The sequence below is a fragment of the Perognathus longimembris genome, chromosome 3 (genome assembly GCF_023159225.1).
Source record: "Perognathus longimembris pacificus isolate PPM17 chromosome 3, ASM2315922v1, whole genome shotgun sequence".
Lineage (NCBI taxonomy): Eukaryota > Metazoa > Chordata > Mammalia > Rodentia > Heteromyidae > Perognathus > Perognathus longimembris.
Genome location: NC_063163.1, coordinates 54,698,789 through 54,716,984, shown reverse-complemented (window position 1 = coordinate 54,716,984; position 18,196 = coordinate 54,698,789). Strand labels below are relative to the sequence as shown.

General features: G+C 43.8%; 1 protein-coding gene across 1 annotated transcript in view; it reads left to right on the top strand.

Annotated features, from left to right (window-relative positions):
• Positions 1–18,196, top strand: part of LOC125347610 (WD repeat-containing protein 49-like) — a 69,556-nt gene that overhangs the window by 28,140 nt on the left and 23,220 nt on the right. The window contains exons 7-10 of the mRNA XM_048340604.1: positions 173–416; positions 2,601–2,706; positions 11,063–11,214; positions 15,071–15,173. Of these exons, the coding sequence (XP_048196561.1) occupies positions 173–416; positions 2,601–2,706; positions 11,063–11,214; positions 15,071–15,173 (605 nt within the window). The remainder of the gene's footprint in view (positions 1–172; positions 417–2,600; positions 2,707–11,062; positions 11,215–15,070; positions 15,174–18,196) is intronic.

Sequence of the window (18,196 nt, the reverse complement as noted above, 5' to 3'; positions counted from 1 at the left end):
GTGAACCACCAAAAAGCCAGACATGGAGCTATAACTCAAATGGTAGGGTGATAACCTGGAGAAAAAAAAAAATCTAAGCAAGAGTATGAGGCCCTGAGTTTAAGCCCTGCATCCACCCTGCAACAAAACAAGAAAAGAAAACCTGGGTTTTGTTTTCTGTGAATATTTTTAGGGTGCACTATGGGAACAACAAATGTCAAGCAAAAGATGAGAGAGATGATGCATGTTGGAAAAGATGTCAAGACCAGGGAAGGGCCAGCATCCTCTACTTTGCCTCAAAAACGAGCAGAATGGGATCAAACAGTATTTCATATCTATAAAGGAGTCAAAGTGTTTTCATTCTGCAAGATAAAGAACTTGCTGCTGACGGGTGGCTTGGACCGGATCATTAGAGTCTGGAATCCCTATCTGCCTGGGTAAGATGGCTTTCATCCACTAGTACCAATGATGTAGCAAGATTATTAAAAGCAGAACTGGAGATCCGGTAATGGAATAATAATCCACACACACACTGTCTAAGAAACTTCTGCTTATACCCTTCAAAGATTCATTCCTTGAGCTTACTTGCACCTCATTTCAAATGCCTGGTGCCAGTCACCAGTGGCTCATGCCTAGAATCCTAGCACCTCAGGAAGCTGAGATCTAAGAATAGTGGTTTAAAGACAGCCCCAGGGAAACAAATCCAAGAGACTCTTACCTCTAGTTGACAAGCAAAAAGCCAGAAGTGGAGCTGTGGCTCAAGTGGTAAATCACTATCCTTGAGTAGAAAGGCTACATTGTCCAGACTCTGAGTTCAAGCCCCAGTACTGGTGAGCACTCCCCCTCCCCCACAAATGCATACACGCATACACACACACACACACACACACACACACACACACACACACACGGTAAATGCCTCGCAAAGCCATCATTCATCTACATCTCAGCATCATTCCTCTCAGCAGACTGCTACTCTCCTTACACTGAACCATGAGCACTAAAGAGAGTGATTAAGGATTTTGATGTGTAATCAATGTATTTTTAGATCCCTCCATCAGGTAGCCCCAAGTGCACACTCAGGGGGTTGTTTAACCTCATGTAATTAACAATGCTATCGTGCCTGAAATATAGCAGCATTAGCAGAAAAGGGAAGGATCATTTCTGTACTTATTTTTTTGTGTATGTGTGCCTATCATGGGGCTTGAACACAGAGCCTGAGCACTGTACCTGAGCTTTTTTTCTCAAAGCCAGTATTCTACCACTTGAGCCATTCCAACATTTTTTAATAGTTGATTAGTAATTTCTTGGAGATAAGAGTCTCACCAACTTTCCTGCCCAGGCTGGCTTTGAACTACCATCCTCCAATCTCAGCCTCCTGAGTAGCTAGGATTACGGGCTTGGGCCACAGGTGCCCAGTAAAGGATCATTTCTTCTTGTAAGAAATTGAGGATTGCCCTGAAAAGCCTGGGATTTGGATAGCAAGGTAGAAAATAGCATAGCTATCTGTGTGTGGTGGTCATACTCTGAAATCAGCCACATACCTTTCATGATGGGCCCAGCTGAGCGGATGTTCTAAGGTACCTCCTTGATGATAATAATAAGGACTACCATTTTACTGAGCCTTTACTTTGTTCCTGGACCTGTGCAACACATCTATTACACTGTCTCTGATCCTTGTGTCAAGCTCACTTGCAAACAATGCTGCCCTGAGAAATTCAGTGGCTTCGTGGAGGTCATGAAAGAATGGGGTTGTTCAAAGGCAGCTTTGTCATTTCTACTGCAATGTGCTGAAGATGGGAGGAGAGGGAGAAACAGGAGTTCATTCTCCGGTCTTGGAAGTGGGGCGTGGGGCAGGGCAAGAGCCACCTGCTGAGCCACTCTCCTGGATGCACAAGGCAAGCCTGTTTCTCTGAGGGATGCAAGAGTTAGCCAAGATGGTGCAGACACACGGGCTCTGATTGCTGTCCTCCCATTGCTTGGCCAAAGGCACCCTGATCAGGTGCTGCAGCCTCTGTTTTGCCATAGATAATGGTGACAAGAAGATCTACCTCTTCGGGTAGCAATTTCGAATTTAACACAAAATAATCCAACTGAATCACTCAGCACGGTGTCAGGTACATAATGAGATGACAATTATCTTCTTCCCACTTCTATTTCTTTAGATTCTCATTTGTCTAGTAACAGAGAACAATTTGCTCCATCTTAGTTATAAAAAAGGTTGCACATCCTCTGGCTGCCTCCTCATTCTCCCGCACCCAGCTCTGAGCTTCTGCAAAGGCCCTTGGGATTCCTTCACAAAAGCTTCTAAAACAAAGCCCGGGTTTCAATACTGTTCACTCCACTTTCACAAAGAAGGGTGATGTGATCACCACTCTTGCCCCTGCTTGGGCTCTCACTGGAGTCCTCTTAAAAGGATATCACCAGCAGTCAGAGAAAACAAAGCCCAAGGCTCTGCTCTCCAATAATGGTTGATCACATAAGACATCTCCCTGTGATTCCGAAACACAACCCTCTTCCACACCGAACAGAACTGCCAGGTCTGGGCCACGTTGTGTTTTGCATTTTCAGATAGAGCAGACCAACCTGCCTTGTGCTCATCAGTTCCTTTTCTGTTCTAGAAAACCAACGGGTATGCTGAGAAGCCACACGGCGCCCGTGAGCTACATCCACGTCTCCTCAGAGGATAGCAAAATACTCTCTATGTCCATCGACAACACTGTTAAGGTCTCTCTCCTTTTGCATCTCATGCATACCTTCTTTAGGCCAGTTTCAACTGAGAGGCACCCTTTCCCCTGTGCTCCACTGACCTTGACCATGGGAGGGGCCTCTCCCCACATGGTACATGAGCATGTGTTTGAGTTTCTCTGGAAGAGGAGCTCTGTAGTCAACTGAACGCTTCAGGCTTTCTCTATGCCTGGTGCTTTGTGTTGGGCTGGGTGGACTTTCCAGCATTCAGGCCCCTGCATGCACATGCACCAAATACACCCTGGTGCAAACTTCACTCTGTGTGTTGCAAGGTAGAGAAGGGGAACTAGAGAGAGAATAGAAACCTCAAGCCCCCAAAAACCCTATGGCATCAATAATAGCATATGATATTTGGGGTGGGGGTGGGTTACTTGTGTGGGCGCTGGTACTGGGGCTTGAACTTGAGGCCTCTAGTTTGGGCTTGGACTTGGTGGGTTTTTTTTCTTTCTTTCTCAAAACCTGCATGCTACCACTTGAGCCACACCTCCTTTCCCTGCTTTTTGGTGATTAATTGGAGATAAGAGTCTTGTGGACTTTTGTGTCCAGCTGCTTTTGAACCATGCTCCTCAAATCTTAGCCTCTTTAGTAACTAAGATCATAAGAGTGAGCCACCAGTGTGCAGCCATTAATAGATTTCATTTTAAATTATATATATAGCAAGTGGGCCCTTTTTGAAAGGTAATAAACATTCTGGTGGAAGAAATAACACCACTGTTTTGCTTGTCTTCCTACCTATCTTTATACCTACCTATCTTTATACCAAGGGCTCTGTCCACCTTTAAAATTGAGTTCTCCCATGCCTTTTGCAATACAATCTTTTTCTTTTTGATGACACAAGGGATCTGAACTCAGGACCTTGGTCTTAGTAGGCAGGCTGTCTAGCACTTGCGCTACACCCCCAGCCCTGCAGTACACTCTGAACAAACAAGACGTTTCACTGATTACATCCTTCCTCTACCATTATGATCACCTTTTGCCATGAACAGGACAAGTTTTCACCAGCCATCCATCTTCTCTGCTGGACTGTGCTGGGACCAGAGAGAGGAATTGTGAGTGAATCAGTAGGAAGTGGGAAAGAGACCCATGTCACACCAGCTTACTAATCCCTCAGAGCATAAATGACTGAGGGATGTTGTGGCCTGAATTGTGTCCCCTTCTCCAGAATCATCTGTTGAAGTTCTAACCCTCAGTGCCTAGAATTTTGCACTATTTAGAAACTGAGCCCTTGAAGAAGAAAGATTGTCCAGTTGGCTCTGATGCTATATGATCAGAACCCTATGAAAAGACACTAGGAAAAACTAGACCCAGGGGTGAGCTTGTGAAGTCACAGTAAGAACTGAAAAACAAACGTGATCACCTGCAAAACTCTGTTTCACTGCCTCCTTGATCATTGACTGGGGAAAATATTTTACTTGTTGTTAAGCCACCCTGTGGCAAGGTTGCTGAGCAACCTTAGAAACTGACGCCATAGATTTGCCTACTCTGTGATCCTAGGGATAATTCAAACCTGGACCATTCATCCCATCTACAAATCTACCAAGTGCTTATCACGTGCCAAGAGTGGTCCAGGTTCAAAGATAAGGAAAGCAATAGAAGTCCCTGCTTATAGGGCTGGGAATGTGGCTTAGTGGTAGTTTGCTTGGCTAGCATGCATGAAGCCCTGGATTTGATTCCTCAGCATCCCATAAACAGAAAAAGCTAGAAGTGCCACTGTGCCTCCAGAGGTAGAGTGCTAGCAAAATGAAGCCAGGGACAGTGCTCAGGCCCTGAGTCCCAAGCCCCAGGACTGGCAAAAAACAAAAAACAAAAATTCCCTGCTTACATGGAAGTGATAATCCAGAGGTTGAAGTCATACAGAAAATTACAAAATAAAGGAACTAGCAAATATTCTCAGTGGTGACAGGTGCTTCTGAGAACTGTAAGGAAGAAAGTAGGGAAAGACAGGGCTGAGCACTCTATGGAAATTTCAGTAAGGAAGTAGGGTAAGAGAGCTGAACATTATGGAAAATTATTTTGTATTTTCTACAGGTTGGTTTAGGAATGACCACATGAAGATGACAGTTAAGAAAAACAATCTGAAAGAAATGAAGGGGGAAGCCATGCGTTTATGGGCAAAATAAAAGAGAGAGAGAAAAAAATTGAAGGCAGGTGAAGACCAGTAGGAAGTGAGATTGGAGGAGAAATAGGAAAGCATAAAGGAAGTGAATTGTGGAGGGCCATACAGGCCTTCATAAGAGCTTTCATTTGTCATCGTGTATTTGTTTGGTACTTGGAGTTGGGGTACACAGGACGTGACATGACAGGACTTCCATTCTAACAGGATTTTGAGTAGATTGTAGAGGTCCAGGGAAGACAGAGGGAGAACAGTCTGAAAGTTTCTACACCAGCCTGTTTGAGGCTGCAGTTCTGACACACATATCAACAGCCCCTTCCTCACAATTCCACAATTAGTGGAGGCCCTGACACTTGGATTTCTTGTAATAAGTTTGTGCCAGATTTATTTGGCACAACCTGGACTCATTGAGTTTATTCGAGTATTTCCATCTCACTTAGAGTTAGCTCCAGAAGTCCACTCCAGCAATGTGTCTGATTATGGGAATCTGCCAAAAAGTCCACTGGGAGTGTTGTCTTCTGTGTCCATCCAACATTCAAACTCATTTGAGTCCCACAACACATCTAGTCCAAAGAGTTTCAGATAATGGATCAAAAGTAGCTGAAAGGAGAAACAAAAGGATTTGGTGATGTAGAAGAGAAAGTTCTAGAACTGAGAGAGGAAACACAAACACATGGCATACTTAAACCTACAAGCTACATTGAAGAAAATCCTTACAGATAAGTTTCTAGATAAGAGCACCTGCAAATAATGAAGGTTTTAGAATCAATAATGTAACTTTCCACATTATGATATCAAAAAGAGCGAACTAAACCCAAAGCAAGCTGAAGGAAGTAAATAACAAAGATGAGAGATTAAATAAAATAAAGAACCAACCTAAGTAAAAGTTGGTTCATTATCAGAATATCAAGAAAATCAATGAACTTTGATCCAGCCTGATAAGGAGAAGGAAAAGAGGAGACTCAAATAACCAAAAATCAAGAATGAGAAAGGGAACATTACTATCCCCTTCAAGAATGAAAAAGGAGTCTAACATAATGCTACAAACAATGGTAATGCCAACAGATTTGGCAACCTATAAAGAATTATATACATTTCTAAAAAGACACAAACTATGAAAACTGTCTCAAGAAGAAAAATATTAAGTATACTTATAATATATAAAGAGATGAAATTATTCAAAGTGAAAACGAGCCACAAAAACCACCTTCTGTTCTATTTGTATGAAATCTTCAGAAGAGCTCAAGCCACAAAGACTGAAACAGGTTTCATCGTTGCCAGAGGCTGAGATGAGGTAGAATATGGAAAGGCTGCAGTGGGTATGCAAACATCTCAGGATGATGAAACTTCGGATCCCTTCTTGGTGAATGCCTAATTATTCAAATTTCTACAGGGGAAAGGGAAGGTAATACTTTGAAATCAGGTGGTGCTGCTAATGGCTGAACACCTCCATTGACATTAAAGTCTATTAATTGATACACATTAAAAATGGGAATGTTGTGGTATATAAATTTCAATAAAGTTATTGTTTTTAAGGAAGTAGAGCAAGAGTCAAACGATGACACCAAGGCTTGGAGTCTGAGCCAAAAACTGAGGGAATAAGATGGGTAAGTCCAGGAGCTCAGTTGCAGATGCATTGAACAGAGTTGTTCTGAGTCTAGAGGATTTCATATTTAAATTTAGGAAGCATTAGCATTTAGATGGAATTTTAAGCCATGGACAGGATGAGATGGAAAGGGAAGGCATGAGGCAATGAGCCAGAGGAGGGGAAATAAAACCCTTCAAAAATGGGATGCTGAGGCCCTGTGATGAAATGGGATTCTCCTCTATCTGTGGCTCTAATATGACTCTGGATCATGAACCCATAGATCCCATCACCTGGTGAGGATGAGGAAGATGAGGATATTTTATAGAACACTTAGGTGTTGCAATCATAGTCAGAGATAGAGCTGGGGCTCAGACTCAATTCAATCCTCTCGGTAAACTTGATTCAAATGGAAAGATTTATGAATTTGGGTGTTTGATTTATTTTGAAAGTCAAATTCATCCAATGGCATCATCTAAAGTCACGAAGTTGGAGGCTTATTATGTTTAATGAGCTTGGCTTTCTCTTCAAAACTTGTGGTCCTCTGGTAACCATAATTCTGTATGTGAGAACACGTCCTCGATCCTATTTGCTTTTCCCAGTGCCTCTCCATTTCCTCCCAATCTAAACTCATGATTACAAGATTAGCATCATGCCTGTGATGATTCAGACACATTGAACAGCTTCCCAATGTGTATTTAAAAATGTATTGAAATTCCATCATGGAAATATGGTGTGTAAGTTATTTCTGAATATATTATTCCTCTCAAATAAAAACTAATCAAGTGGGAGCCAAACAGCTAGAGTTCTAGCAAGCCTGATCAGACAGTCTTCAGTCTTTGAATTGATTTTTCAGCCCAAATATTTTAGTCCTTTAAATCATGGTGACACACAAAACACTCCAGGAGTTTTCTGGTTTTCTGGCATTCTCTGACAACAAGTGAAGTGACAGATTCGGATTTCCTTCTTCACTTATTTTCTGTAAATTTAACATTATCAACCACAAAGAAGGCTGTTTAGCTAGAATTAGGCTGCAAAGGAAGTTATTTCTTGTAAGGAAGATAGCATGGTATACTGAGTAGCATAAGACTTGCTACTGTAAGAAATAAAGCCCATGCTTCCTATAAGCTAAGGCAATAGAAGTTGGTTTCTGTCTGCTGTAACAATCCAATGTTAATGGTCCTTTTCTCCTATTAGAAGCCATCTCTATCCATCTGAAAGACCCAATCTCCCTTAGGTTCTTATCCACATGCTTCATCCACAGGCTAGTGGAGTGGAAAAAGAGAAGGCACAGACACCTCTTTAAATAAGTGATTGTAAGGCACTGGTGGCTCATGCCTGTAATCCTAGATACTTAGGAGGCTGAAACCCAAGGATTGTAGTTTGAAGCCAGACCAGGCAAGAAAATCTGTGAGAATCTTATCTCCAATTAATCACCAAAATGCAAGAAGTACAGGTATAGCCCAAGTAGTAGAGCACCAGCCTTGAACAACAACAAAAAAGAAAAAGCTAAGGGACAGCATCCAATTCCTGAGTTCAAACCCCAGTGTTGGAGCACAGGCACACACACACACACACACACACACACACACACACACACACACCCCACTACCTCTCCCAGTCCACTTTTGAGTTCAGGATCACCCTGGGTGAAAGTTTGTCTGCCACTTACCAGCAACAACTCTACCTATGGACAAAAAAGTGTGGGTGAAAAGCGTTAGACACATCCAGCCATGAGTCTAAACTCTGAAACCACAACTAGTTGGATGACCTTGGGTAAATTATCCAAGCTAATTTACTGCTTTGGGGTATTGGTTTCTTCGTCAAATTAGGGGCATGATCCACTTTGAGAGATAGTTGGTTCACTAAAGTCCATGTATAAGCTGCTCTCTATAGAGAGGTTTTGACAGGTGAGACTTTCTTGAACGTGAGAAACACAACTCTCACTTGAATAGGATGATCTATAAAGGGAGGGTTTGATGGTCATTCAAGCCAGATCATTGGACAGATGGCCTCAAGGGCTGGGGTCACAGATGGGACTCTGCCTGTGATTCTCACTCCTTGGTGCACATGAGCTTTGTCATTTTCTACTGCATACAGCGAACTTTTCTCCTCTCAAGTGACAAACAACTGTATGCTCCCCAACCCCCAACTCACATCCCAACTTGGATTTCACTCCCAGCATCAGCCAGAAAAATCTGAAAGACACAGATTGGCTAGACCTCTGCTACACCTGTTTCTTGCAAAAGGCAAATCTGTAGACACGCACACAAAATGAGGATACCAGACAGACAGCAGAGTATTCAGTGATGTCAATATTTGTGAGCCTCACTGTTTTTATTTGGGGGATTTGATGCCAAGTTAACAAATCAACCTGAAGTGTGAAGACCATCTCTTCACCTTTTCCTTCTTGGGCCTTAACAGATATCCTTGTACAACATCCCACCTGAGGCCCTAGTTCTCAGACTCCAGTCTTAGCAATGCATTCCTTCTCCTCTCTCTGTAGCTTTATCAATTAGCCAGCTTCCTGTTGCTTGCTAGAGCAAACACATGAGACCAGGTAGTTTCATAAGGCATGGAAGTTTATTTACTTCATGATTAAGAGGCTTGGAAGTCCAAGAGCATAGCCTTGGTGTCTGATAAGGGTCTTCTTGGTGAATTATAAAATACTGAAGGTCTTCTCGTGGCTAAAGAGAGCAAGTGTGCCAGCTCAAGAGTCTCTTTCTCTTTTTATAAAGCCACTATGCCATTTCCACACTCATGATCTCATCCAATCCTAATCCCCATACAAGGGCCCTACCTTCAAGTGCCATTGATGTAGATTTGGGGAATAAGTTTGCAACATGAACTTTAGGGGAGACATGTTCAAACCATAGCATCTTATACCACAAAGTGAGAGGAAATCAACTGACTGATCTGGTACTCATGGAAGTTTAGGGATGGATAATAAAAATGATGAAAAATTAACAACTTCCCAAATCAATACTTCAGAAAGGAGAGAGGGACCTGTCCTCTTTGAGCAAGCCACCCTCAGGGTTACCTTTTCATGGGATTATTTTTTATTGGTCACTACTATGACCCTTTGCTGACCTCTAAGGTGGTACAGATAAAATGACAAGCTGGATCTTCCATAATCCATTTGCTAACTTCCAGGGAAAGCTAATAGGAAATAAACACAGTTATAAATTCAACAAAATTAGGGTCTGGTGTAATAGGTAAAGGGCTCAAATCTCATCATAGCTAATTGGTTTCCTGGAGACTCTAGGGAGAAGAAAAAGAGCTGTCCATGAATATCTTGGTCATGATAAGTCTTAGGTTTTCCTTTGGGAGAGAGAGAGAGAGAGAGAGAGAGAGAGAGAGAGAGAGAGAGAGAGAGAGAGAGAGAGAGTCTTCTAGGGCTAACTTTTGGCTTAGTTGCTTACTGACCCTTAAATTTGAGTGAGTTTGCTGAGGCTCTGTATGTGGGTAATGCCTGCCTCCTAAAGTGGATTTAAAGAGAACACTAATTTTCTAGGGCTGTTCTTTAGTTAGCTTTAACACATTGAGCACATTGAGCCCTGTATTAAAGGTTTTGGGGAGGTGGTGGAACCTTTTAGAGATGAGGTCTAATGTAAGGTCTTCAGATTGGTTGGTCTTAAGGGTTATAGTGAGATTCCAGGCCCCTCCACACTCCCACTTCCTGGCCATGATGGGAGCAGTTTCTATCCCTCACATGCTCCTGCCATGGTATGCTATATTGCTGAATACCTAAAGCAACCGGGCTTTGGATGGTAATCTCTAGAACTATGAATCCAAATAAACCTTCCTCTTTATCAGTTGGTGCTCTCAGCTAGCTGTAATAATAATGGGAAGTCACATGGAAAAATCTGTGGGATTTCTGCAGTTAACCACCAAGAAGCTAGAAGTAAAGATGCTGCTCAAGTGCTAGAGCAGCAGCCTTGAGCAAGAAGGCTAAGGGACAGCATCCAGGCTCTGAGTTCAAGCCCTAGTACTGGCACAAATTGTTTTTTAAAAAGAAAAAAAAGGAAGGAGAATGAAAGGGGAGGGAAGTGGAAGGGAGGAGAGGAGAGAGGTAGAGAGGGAAGAAGAGGGGAGGGAAAGGAAAAGGAAAGAAAGGGAAGGAAGGAAGGAGGAGAAGGAGGGAGGGAGAATGGAAATAAGAAAGGAATGAAGGAAGGAAGGCAGGCAAGGAAGGGAAGGAAGGAAAGGAGGGAGAGAAGAAGGGAGAAGGAAGGGAGGGAGGGAGAGAGAGAAAGAAAAAAAGAAAGAATGATCGATTGATTATTAGAAGACAAAAATAGCTTTATATGCCAAGTGAGTGTCAACATCACACACTTCAAAGGAGATCCATGGAAGTGAGGTGACTGGTTATTTCCTTATAGAGGAAGAAAAGCTGAGAGAGCTGTGTGTGGTCAAAGGCATCCCCTCCAACATGGCCAAATGCAGCCCTTGCCATCTCGTCCTTCACAACAACAGAGGAGAAGCAACCCCTTTCAATACTTTGCCTCCTAGTGAGGCAGTGTGCGGCTATGTTTAAACTTGATCAAACCAGGCAGACCCTACAGCAGATCACTGCTAGCAAAGTAGCACACAGGTTGTCCAAGAGCTGCAGCTACATTCTCCTGTTTTCTCTGCAGATCTGGGATTTGGAGACCCACAGCTGCTTGTTCACAGCCTCCTCCAAAGCCAGTGGTATTAAAGGGGAGTTCGCAACCTGCCTTTACCTTCCCGGCCCCCGAGCCCTGTGCGTGGCCACGGATGCTGTGGCACTCCTGCAGCTGAGACTGAGGTATGACAATGTCGATCCTCTGGGTTCTATGTGCCAGGCACTCTAGAGGGTTCATAAAGCCCAGACAACCATGATCAACTTTCTACACTATGTTCTGCTAGTTAGACTTCTGCTATTTAGACAGCCCTGAGTATCTTGCTTGCATGTGTTTGCAGAACTCTATCTCTCTCTCCTTTCTAAAAAATTACCTTTAAGTAGTTTTACAAAGGAGTTCCCATTTAACAAAGAAGTTTGTGACTACAGTATTTCTTGATCAGTGTCACCCCTTTCAACATTCTCATCCATCCCTCCTCTTCCTATCCCTTCCCTCACTCTTCTTTATTTTGTAGGATATACATTAGATTATTGACTGAATTCCCCTCCCCCTTCTCTGCTTCATTTGTCCACTTCCTTCCCTTTGACCCCACCCCACCCCTTTTGAGTACTTGCTTCCTGGTGTTTTATTTTGCTAAACTCTGACTTTGCCTTCCTAAGTAATTATACTGAGTTCTCCCTGAATCTACCACATTTCAGTTAATATATTGCAGAAGTCTCTTCAATATTTCAGAGGTGGTGGTGCTACTAGTAGAGTTTGAACATAGCTCCTGGGCACTGTCCCTTAGCTTTTTCATTCAAGGCTAGGGTTCTATCATTTAAATCAAGCCTCCACTCCCTGCTTTTTGGTGGTTAACTGGAGATAAAAAGTCTCATGGACTTTTCTGCCTCAGATGGCTTTGAACTGCAATGCTCAGATCTCAGCCTCCTGAGTAGCTAAGATTACAGGCATGAGCCACCACCACCAGTGCCCAGCTAATATTTTCTATTAGTTACCCAGCACCCCTGTTAAATAATATCACACAAACTAAAAACCCAATCAAACAATAATGAGCAGCTTCCTGGTCTCCCTTGACCAGAACCTGCACATAAGCCACCCTTCTTGGCCCAGTGGCCCTGGGAGAAGTCACAGCCTTCTCTCTGGCTGTCACAGAGGCACTCTCTGTTACCCACATCAGTCACTTGCCCTGTGCTTTGACAACCTCAAGCCTTGTGCCTTTGAGAAACACATTATTACAGCCAGGCTACAGTATAGGTATCGCCCCCTCTTATTCACACATTTCCCCTGCCTGGCTGTGCCCATGGAAACTCATCCCTCTTGACCTCTTGGCTACTTTTCTGTGAACTCAAAGTATCTGGAATCTAAGACAAGGGCACAGGAGAGCTTGTAGAGTGAGGATAGTGGATTTTACATTAAAGGTCATTTTTTCTCTGTAGTAATGGTGACTGGGTTTTCTGAGCCCAAAGTCATGATCCACAGAATCACAAATGGCTTCTCTTCATTGGTAAACAGAGGCACAAGAGGAATCTGAAATGCAAAAATCATAATCAGGGACCCAACACCATTTCAAGAATTGACTTCATAGATGGGTGCTGGTGCTACATCTGTAACACTAGCTAGCAGCAGCAAGCATAGATCTGGAGGTTGGGGCTCACAACTAACCCGTGAATCCCCAAGACTCCAATTAACCAGCAAATGCTGAAAGGAGAGGTGTAACTCAAGTGGTAAAGTGCTAGCCTTGAGCAAAAAAAAAAGTCAAACAAGAGTGTAAGCTCAGTTCAAGATAGTACCAGCACAGAGAGAGAGAGAGAGAGAGAGAGAGAGAGAGAGAGAGAGAGAGAGAGAGAGAGGAGAAAGGAAGGAAAGAGGAAGGGGGAGGGATGGAGGGACAGAGGGAGAGAAAAAGACAGAAAGACAAAAAGAGAAAGAGAAAGGAAAGAAAGAGATAGGAAGGAAGGAAGGAAGGGAGGGAGGGAGGGAGGGAGGGAGGGAGGGAGGGAGGGAGGGAGAGAGGGAGAGAGGGAGGGAGGGAGGGAGAGAAAGAAAAGGAAGAAAGAAAGGGGGGAGGAGGGAGAAAGAAATAAAGAAAGTGAGTAGAGAAGAGTTAGTAATCCTATTCCAGAGCTTCAAATCCCCTTGGAGCTGTGAGGAACTGTGGCTCGAGCCTGCAGCTTCCTGGCCTGTTCACAGCAGAGCAACTTCCAAGTGCTTGTTGCCACCAGGCTGGGAAGCAATCTCAGGCTCTTCATTCAAAATGCCAACAGGAGTAGTTGAACACAGAAGCTTCCGTCAATCAACCTGCTGTTTGTTCTACATGATAGCGTTGTGCTGAACAAACAGCCTGCTTGATTGATTTCTTTTGCACTTGACTGACTGGATTCCACTTCACGGCAAACATGGCTTCAATCTCTAATGCTAACAATTAGATATTGGATCATGTCTCCCATCCCCACCCCATCCCACCCTGTCTCTGCTGTCACTCAGGCTCTCTAGGACCTGATGGAGTTACCTAATCCACATCTGTCTAGCTCCACTGTCTTGTCTCAAGGCTGGGGAAAGGAACCTAGGGTAGCTGCCATGGCCAGTACTTCCTTTTATGACCCTGGGCTCTCCTCACCATGGCCTTTCCTCCTCCTCCTGCCTGGGCCCGATCCCACCTTTACTTCCCCAAGCCCAGACCTTATGCCAAACTGTCTTCTTCCTGGAAGAAGACTCCTGGCAGCATGCCTGAAGCTTCAGATCTGTGGGAGGCTCCGCTGTTGCACAGAGTGGAATCTGGGGCCACACTGCAGAGGTCAATGAGGAAAGCACAGTGGACCAGCAGTGAGTGCAGAATTCACTTTCAGTACTGAGAGTCTAGTGCATGCTAAGCTCCTGAAGACACCTAAATTTCCATCTCCCCCATGTCTCTTCACACAGTTCCCACAGGAGTTTCTATTTTGCAGATGAGGAAATTCATGCTAAGGGACTGGTTGCTGTCTGCTTTGTGTCCTGGCCTTAGGCTGGGGGTGGCCCAGAGGGCTGTGATTGCTCGTGTGCCATTCTCACCTTGGTGTGCATCATCTGTCAGGCTCTGCCTGATTTTCTCTCTGCTCTTAGTGACCCTTGCTGCCTTTGGGCATGAAGATTCACAGAAGACTTATCCATTCATATTTGTTTAGGGGAAGATCTCAATTAGTAGTGAAGATCTATTGTAGTCTCAGAACCACACTCCTGCCATAAAGAGGACATATGTAACCAGGCATGGTGGTCCATGCCTGTAATTTTAGAGCTTGGGAGCTAAGCCAAAATGATCATGGGTTTGAGACTAGCTCTGGGTACATGGTGAGACCCTGTATCAAAAGAAATGAAGAGGGCTGGGGATATAGCCTAGTGGCAAGAGTGCCTGCCTCGGATACACGAGGCCCTAGGTTCGATTCCCCAGCACCACATATACAGAAAAACGGCCAGAAGCGGCGCTGTGGCTCAAGTGGCGGAGTGCTAGCCTTGAGCGGGAAGAAGCCAGGGACAGTGCTCAGGCCCTGAGTCCAAGGCCCACGACTGGCCAAAAAAAAAAAAAAAAAAAAGAAATGAAGAAGGACAGCACTGGTCATTCATACCTGCAATCCTAGCCAATCAAGAGGCTAAGACCTACGAATCACTGTTGGGAGTCAGCTGGGGCAGAAAAGTCTATAAGCCTATTATCTCCAATTGACCACCAAAAAGCTAGAAGTTGAGCTGTGGCTCAGGTGGTAGAGCACCAGCCTTAAGCATAAAAGCCAGGCAAGAGCAGGAGGTCCTGAGTTTAAATTCTAGTACTGTTTCTCCGCCCCCACCTCGCATAAAAAAGAGAGGGGACAGGGGCAAAGAGAAAGATAAGAGAGATATATACTCTGCTTTCTTTTTCAGCAGCTATGACATGTCTTATCACACGCCAATTACACATATAACGTTCTGTGCTAATGCCGTTGTATAGTTTCTCTTTTAATCTTCAGAACAACGAAGTGTTATACTGTGTCCTGCAGTCCCCTCAGCTGTCACTGTCTCTCTCTCATGAGGAAGGTCTTCCGCAGAGCCTCACCTGGCGCTTTCTCACCAAGAGCCTGTGGTATGCTGTGGCTATAACCCAACCTTCAGGCACGTGGTGAGCTGCTCAGAAGCATCTGTAAGTATCCAGTCCTAGTCTCTTAGCACTGATGTGTCTGCAAGACTGGGCCTGGCCCCTCGTTCTTCCATAGAGCCGAGTAGTACATTCTGGTGACATTCTGCCACTGGAAGTAAATAATAGAGGATTCAGTTCTCTCTTCAATTCTTTCTGCAAGTCCAACAAAAGAGTTCCTCTAGTAGCTTTGTAGAATGAGCCATTCAGAAGATCCATCCTAGCAGTATTATTTCATTGAGATTCTCCTGTATGGTGTAAAGCAATTACTTGCTCTTAAAATATTGTCACTCTTAGCCATGTTGGAGGGGCAGAGATTTCTATGACTGCATCTCAGCACACAGATTGGTGAGGATTATCTTACCTGCATCCTTAACAAGTCACATAGTGTCAGCTCATCAAGGCAGAGGATATTGAGGTTGCCATCAACACAATATTCTGTTTGACATCTATCTATCTATCTATCTATCTATCTATCTATCTATCGATCTATCTATCATCTATCTGCCTATCTATAGGAATATACATCTTAAGTCAAGATAGCAATATGGTATAGTAAATCCAGTTACATTATTGTTTTTCATCATTATCAAGTATCATGTACCCTATGTGATTGTACTGCCAGCCTTTTATCTATGACTGGCAATTTCGCCACAAACACGAGTGGTGTGTTAAGACCAGGACATTGGCATAGAATGGATACCAGGAGGAAACAGGAATTTTTCAGCAGTGGCCTGCATGTTGACTGAACCACCAGTATGCAGCACATGACTGATCAATCCAATCACTTTCTGAATCACTGGCCTGGGTAGCATTCCAGGTGAGAGCCCAGGGTATGTGGCCTCACCTTCTTTCCTGCTTCCTTCCCAAGCCAGGCCTACCATTCTTTAGGGTAGTAGTCTTGGATGCAACCCCTAGCCACCCCACACCTCTACTTGGTATTCCTCACACTCATTACAGCCTCATGTGGGTGAGACTCCATTGAACAGCTTTCTGCTAGAGAGATGAATGATCAGCATGATTTTATTAAGTATTAAAAATAGATTACCTGAGCAAGAAGTTTTTTTAAAAAAAAACAACACAATGACTCAGTCGGTCCTACTATAGCTCAAAGTAGGACACATTCCTGCATGGTTGAATCTCCTGCTCAGAGGGAATGCTTATCTTTCCTACTTCTCTGCCTCCCAGAAAGCTGCCCGTGGCTCTGTTGAAACTCTTCCACTGTCCACCCAGGAGTTTTCCTGTCTCCTCTTTTCCTGCACACACCTGAGTATCCTTTCAGACCCATCTTCCATGAAACTTTTCTTCCTGAGCACCTGTGTTCAGAAACCACATCACCATGTATACAACCTCTCATCTGATGGAGGCTCACCTTCAACAAAGGCACCAAGCACATGAGGTCAGGATCAGAGCATTTGTGTTTCCTCTCTTCTTTTCTCCTTGCTTACCTCCTCCTCCTTCCTTCTTTCTTCTTCACACAACCCAGATATTAGCTCCTCTAAGAAACATTCTTGCTGAGCCTTGGTGGCTCATGCATGACTAATAATCCAAGCTACTTAGGAGACTGAAGCCTAAAGATCAACGTTCAAAGCCAGCCCAGGTAGGGAAATCTGTGAGACCCTTAATTCCAATTAACCACCCAAGAGCCAGAACTGGAGGTGTGGCAAGTGATAGAGTGCTAGCATCAACATAGACAGCTAAGGGACAACACCCAGGTCCTGAATTCAAGCCCCAGTCCTGGCACACACACATTTGTGCACACCCACTCATGCACACATATACCAACTACCTTGTAGAGACAGATAATGCAGAGAAAGCAATGGGGACAGCTGAGATGCCACCATGACCCTACAGGAGCCTCAGCTCTGGAAAGGGACCACAACTGCAAATAATGTAACATGCATGCCTGGCCATTAAAAATAACAGCAGTTGCTGAGCACTTGTGGCTTAAATTTGTAACCCTAACTAATCAGGAGATCTGATGATTGGAGTTCAAAGCCAGCCTGGGCAGGAAAGTCCATGAGACTCTTATTTCCAGTTTACCACCAAAAACATCTGAAATGGAGCTTGTAGCTCAAGTGATAGAACATTAACCTTGAGCAACAAGCTAAGGAAAGCACCCAGGCCCTGAGTTCAAGCCCCAGTACTGGCACAATCAATCAATCAAAGGTCCCATTAGCCCTGGGTTAATTCCATGGTAACATCATCTACCTCCTTCCACAGCTTTGCTTTCCCTCCCCATTTCTCCTCTGGCAGTAGGTGGCAAGTAGATATTGAGTTGAGATATAAATACTCTCACAGCTATTATTGTAGTAGGCACATGCTGGGAATATATTCCCCAACACCGAGTGAATTAAATTAGTGATCTCAGTATGTGCCATCTTGCAGATTTGCTGCTATGTGAAATCTCTGTAGCATCATAATGCTACCATCATGATCCAAACCCCACTACACACTTGATAATTGTGGTAGAGAGAATATAGCCAAAAATCTTCATAAAACCCAAACTTATGCCTACCACAAAACCATATTGCCCACTTGGTCATGAATGCAGAAGTGTGAAGAACCACCAACTTTCAGTGCCTCTGTAAATGTTTGAAAACTGAGCAACATATTCATCAATTGAATATTTACTACACAGTTATGAGGGTTTGTTTTATAAGAATAACAGATACACTTTTATCAGTAGAACCTAAAACTATAAATATTAGTGAAAAGATTTTAAAATTTAGTATCAAATTTTCATTTAATTTTACTCCATTGTATGTGTGTGTGTGAGTGTGTGTGTGTGTGTGTGTGTGTGTGTGTGTGTGTGTGTATGCTGGTACTAGGGCTTGAACTCAGAGTCTCCTACATTTTTTCTAAGTCTGGCACTCTGCCACTTAAGCCATGTCCATACTTCCATCTTTTTGCTGATTAATGAGAGAGAGGCATCTCATGGACTTTTCTGCTATGGTCTGGCTTTGAATCAGAGACCTCAGAGCTTAGCTTCCCAAATAGCTAGGATTGCAGGTGTGAGCCACTGGTGC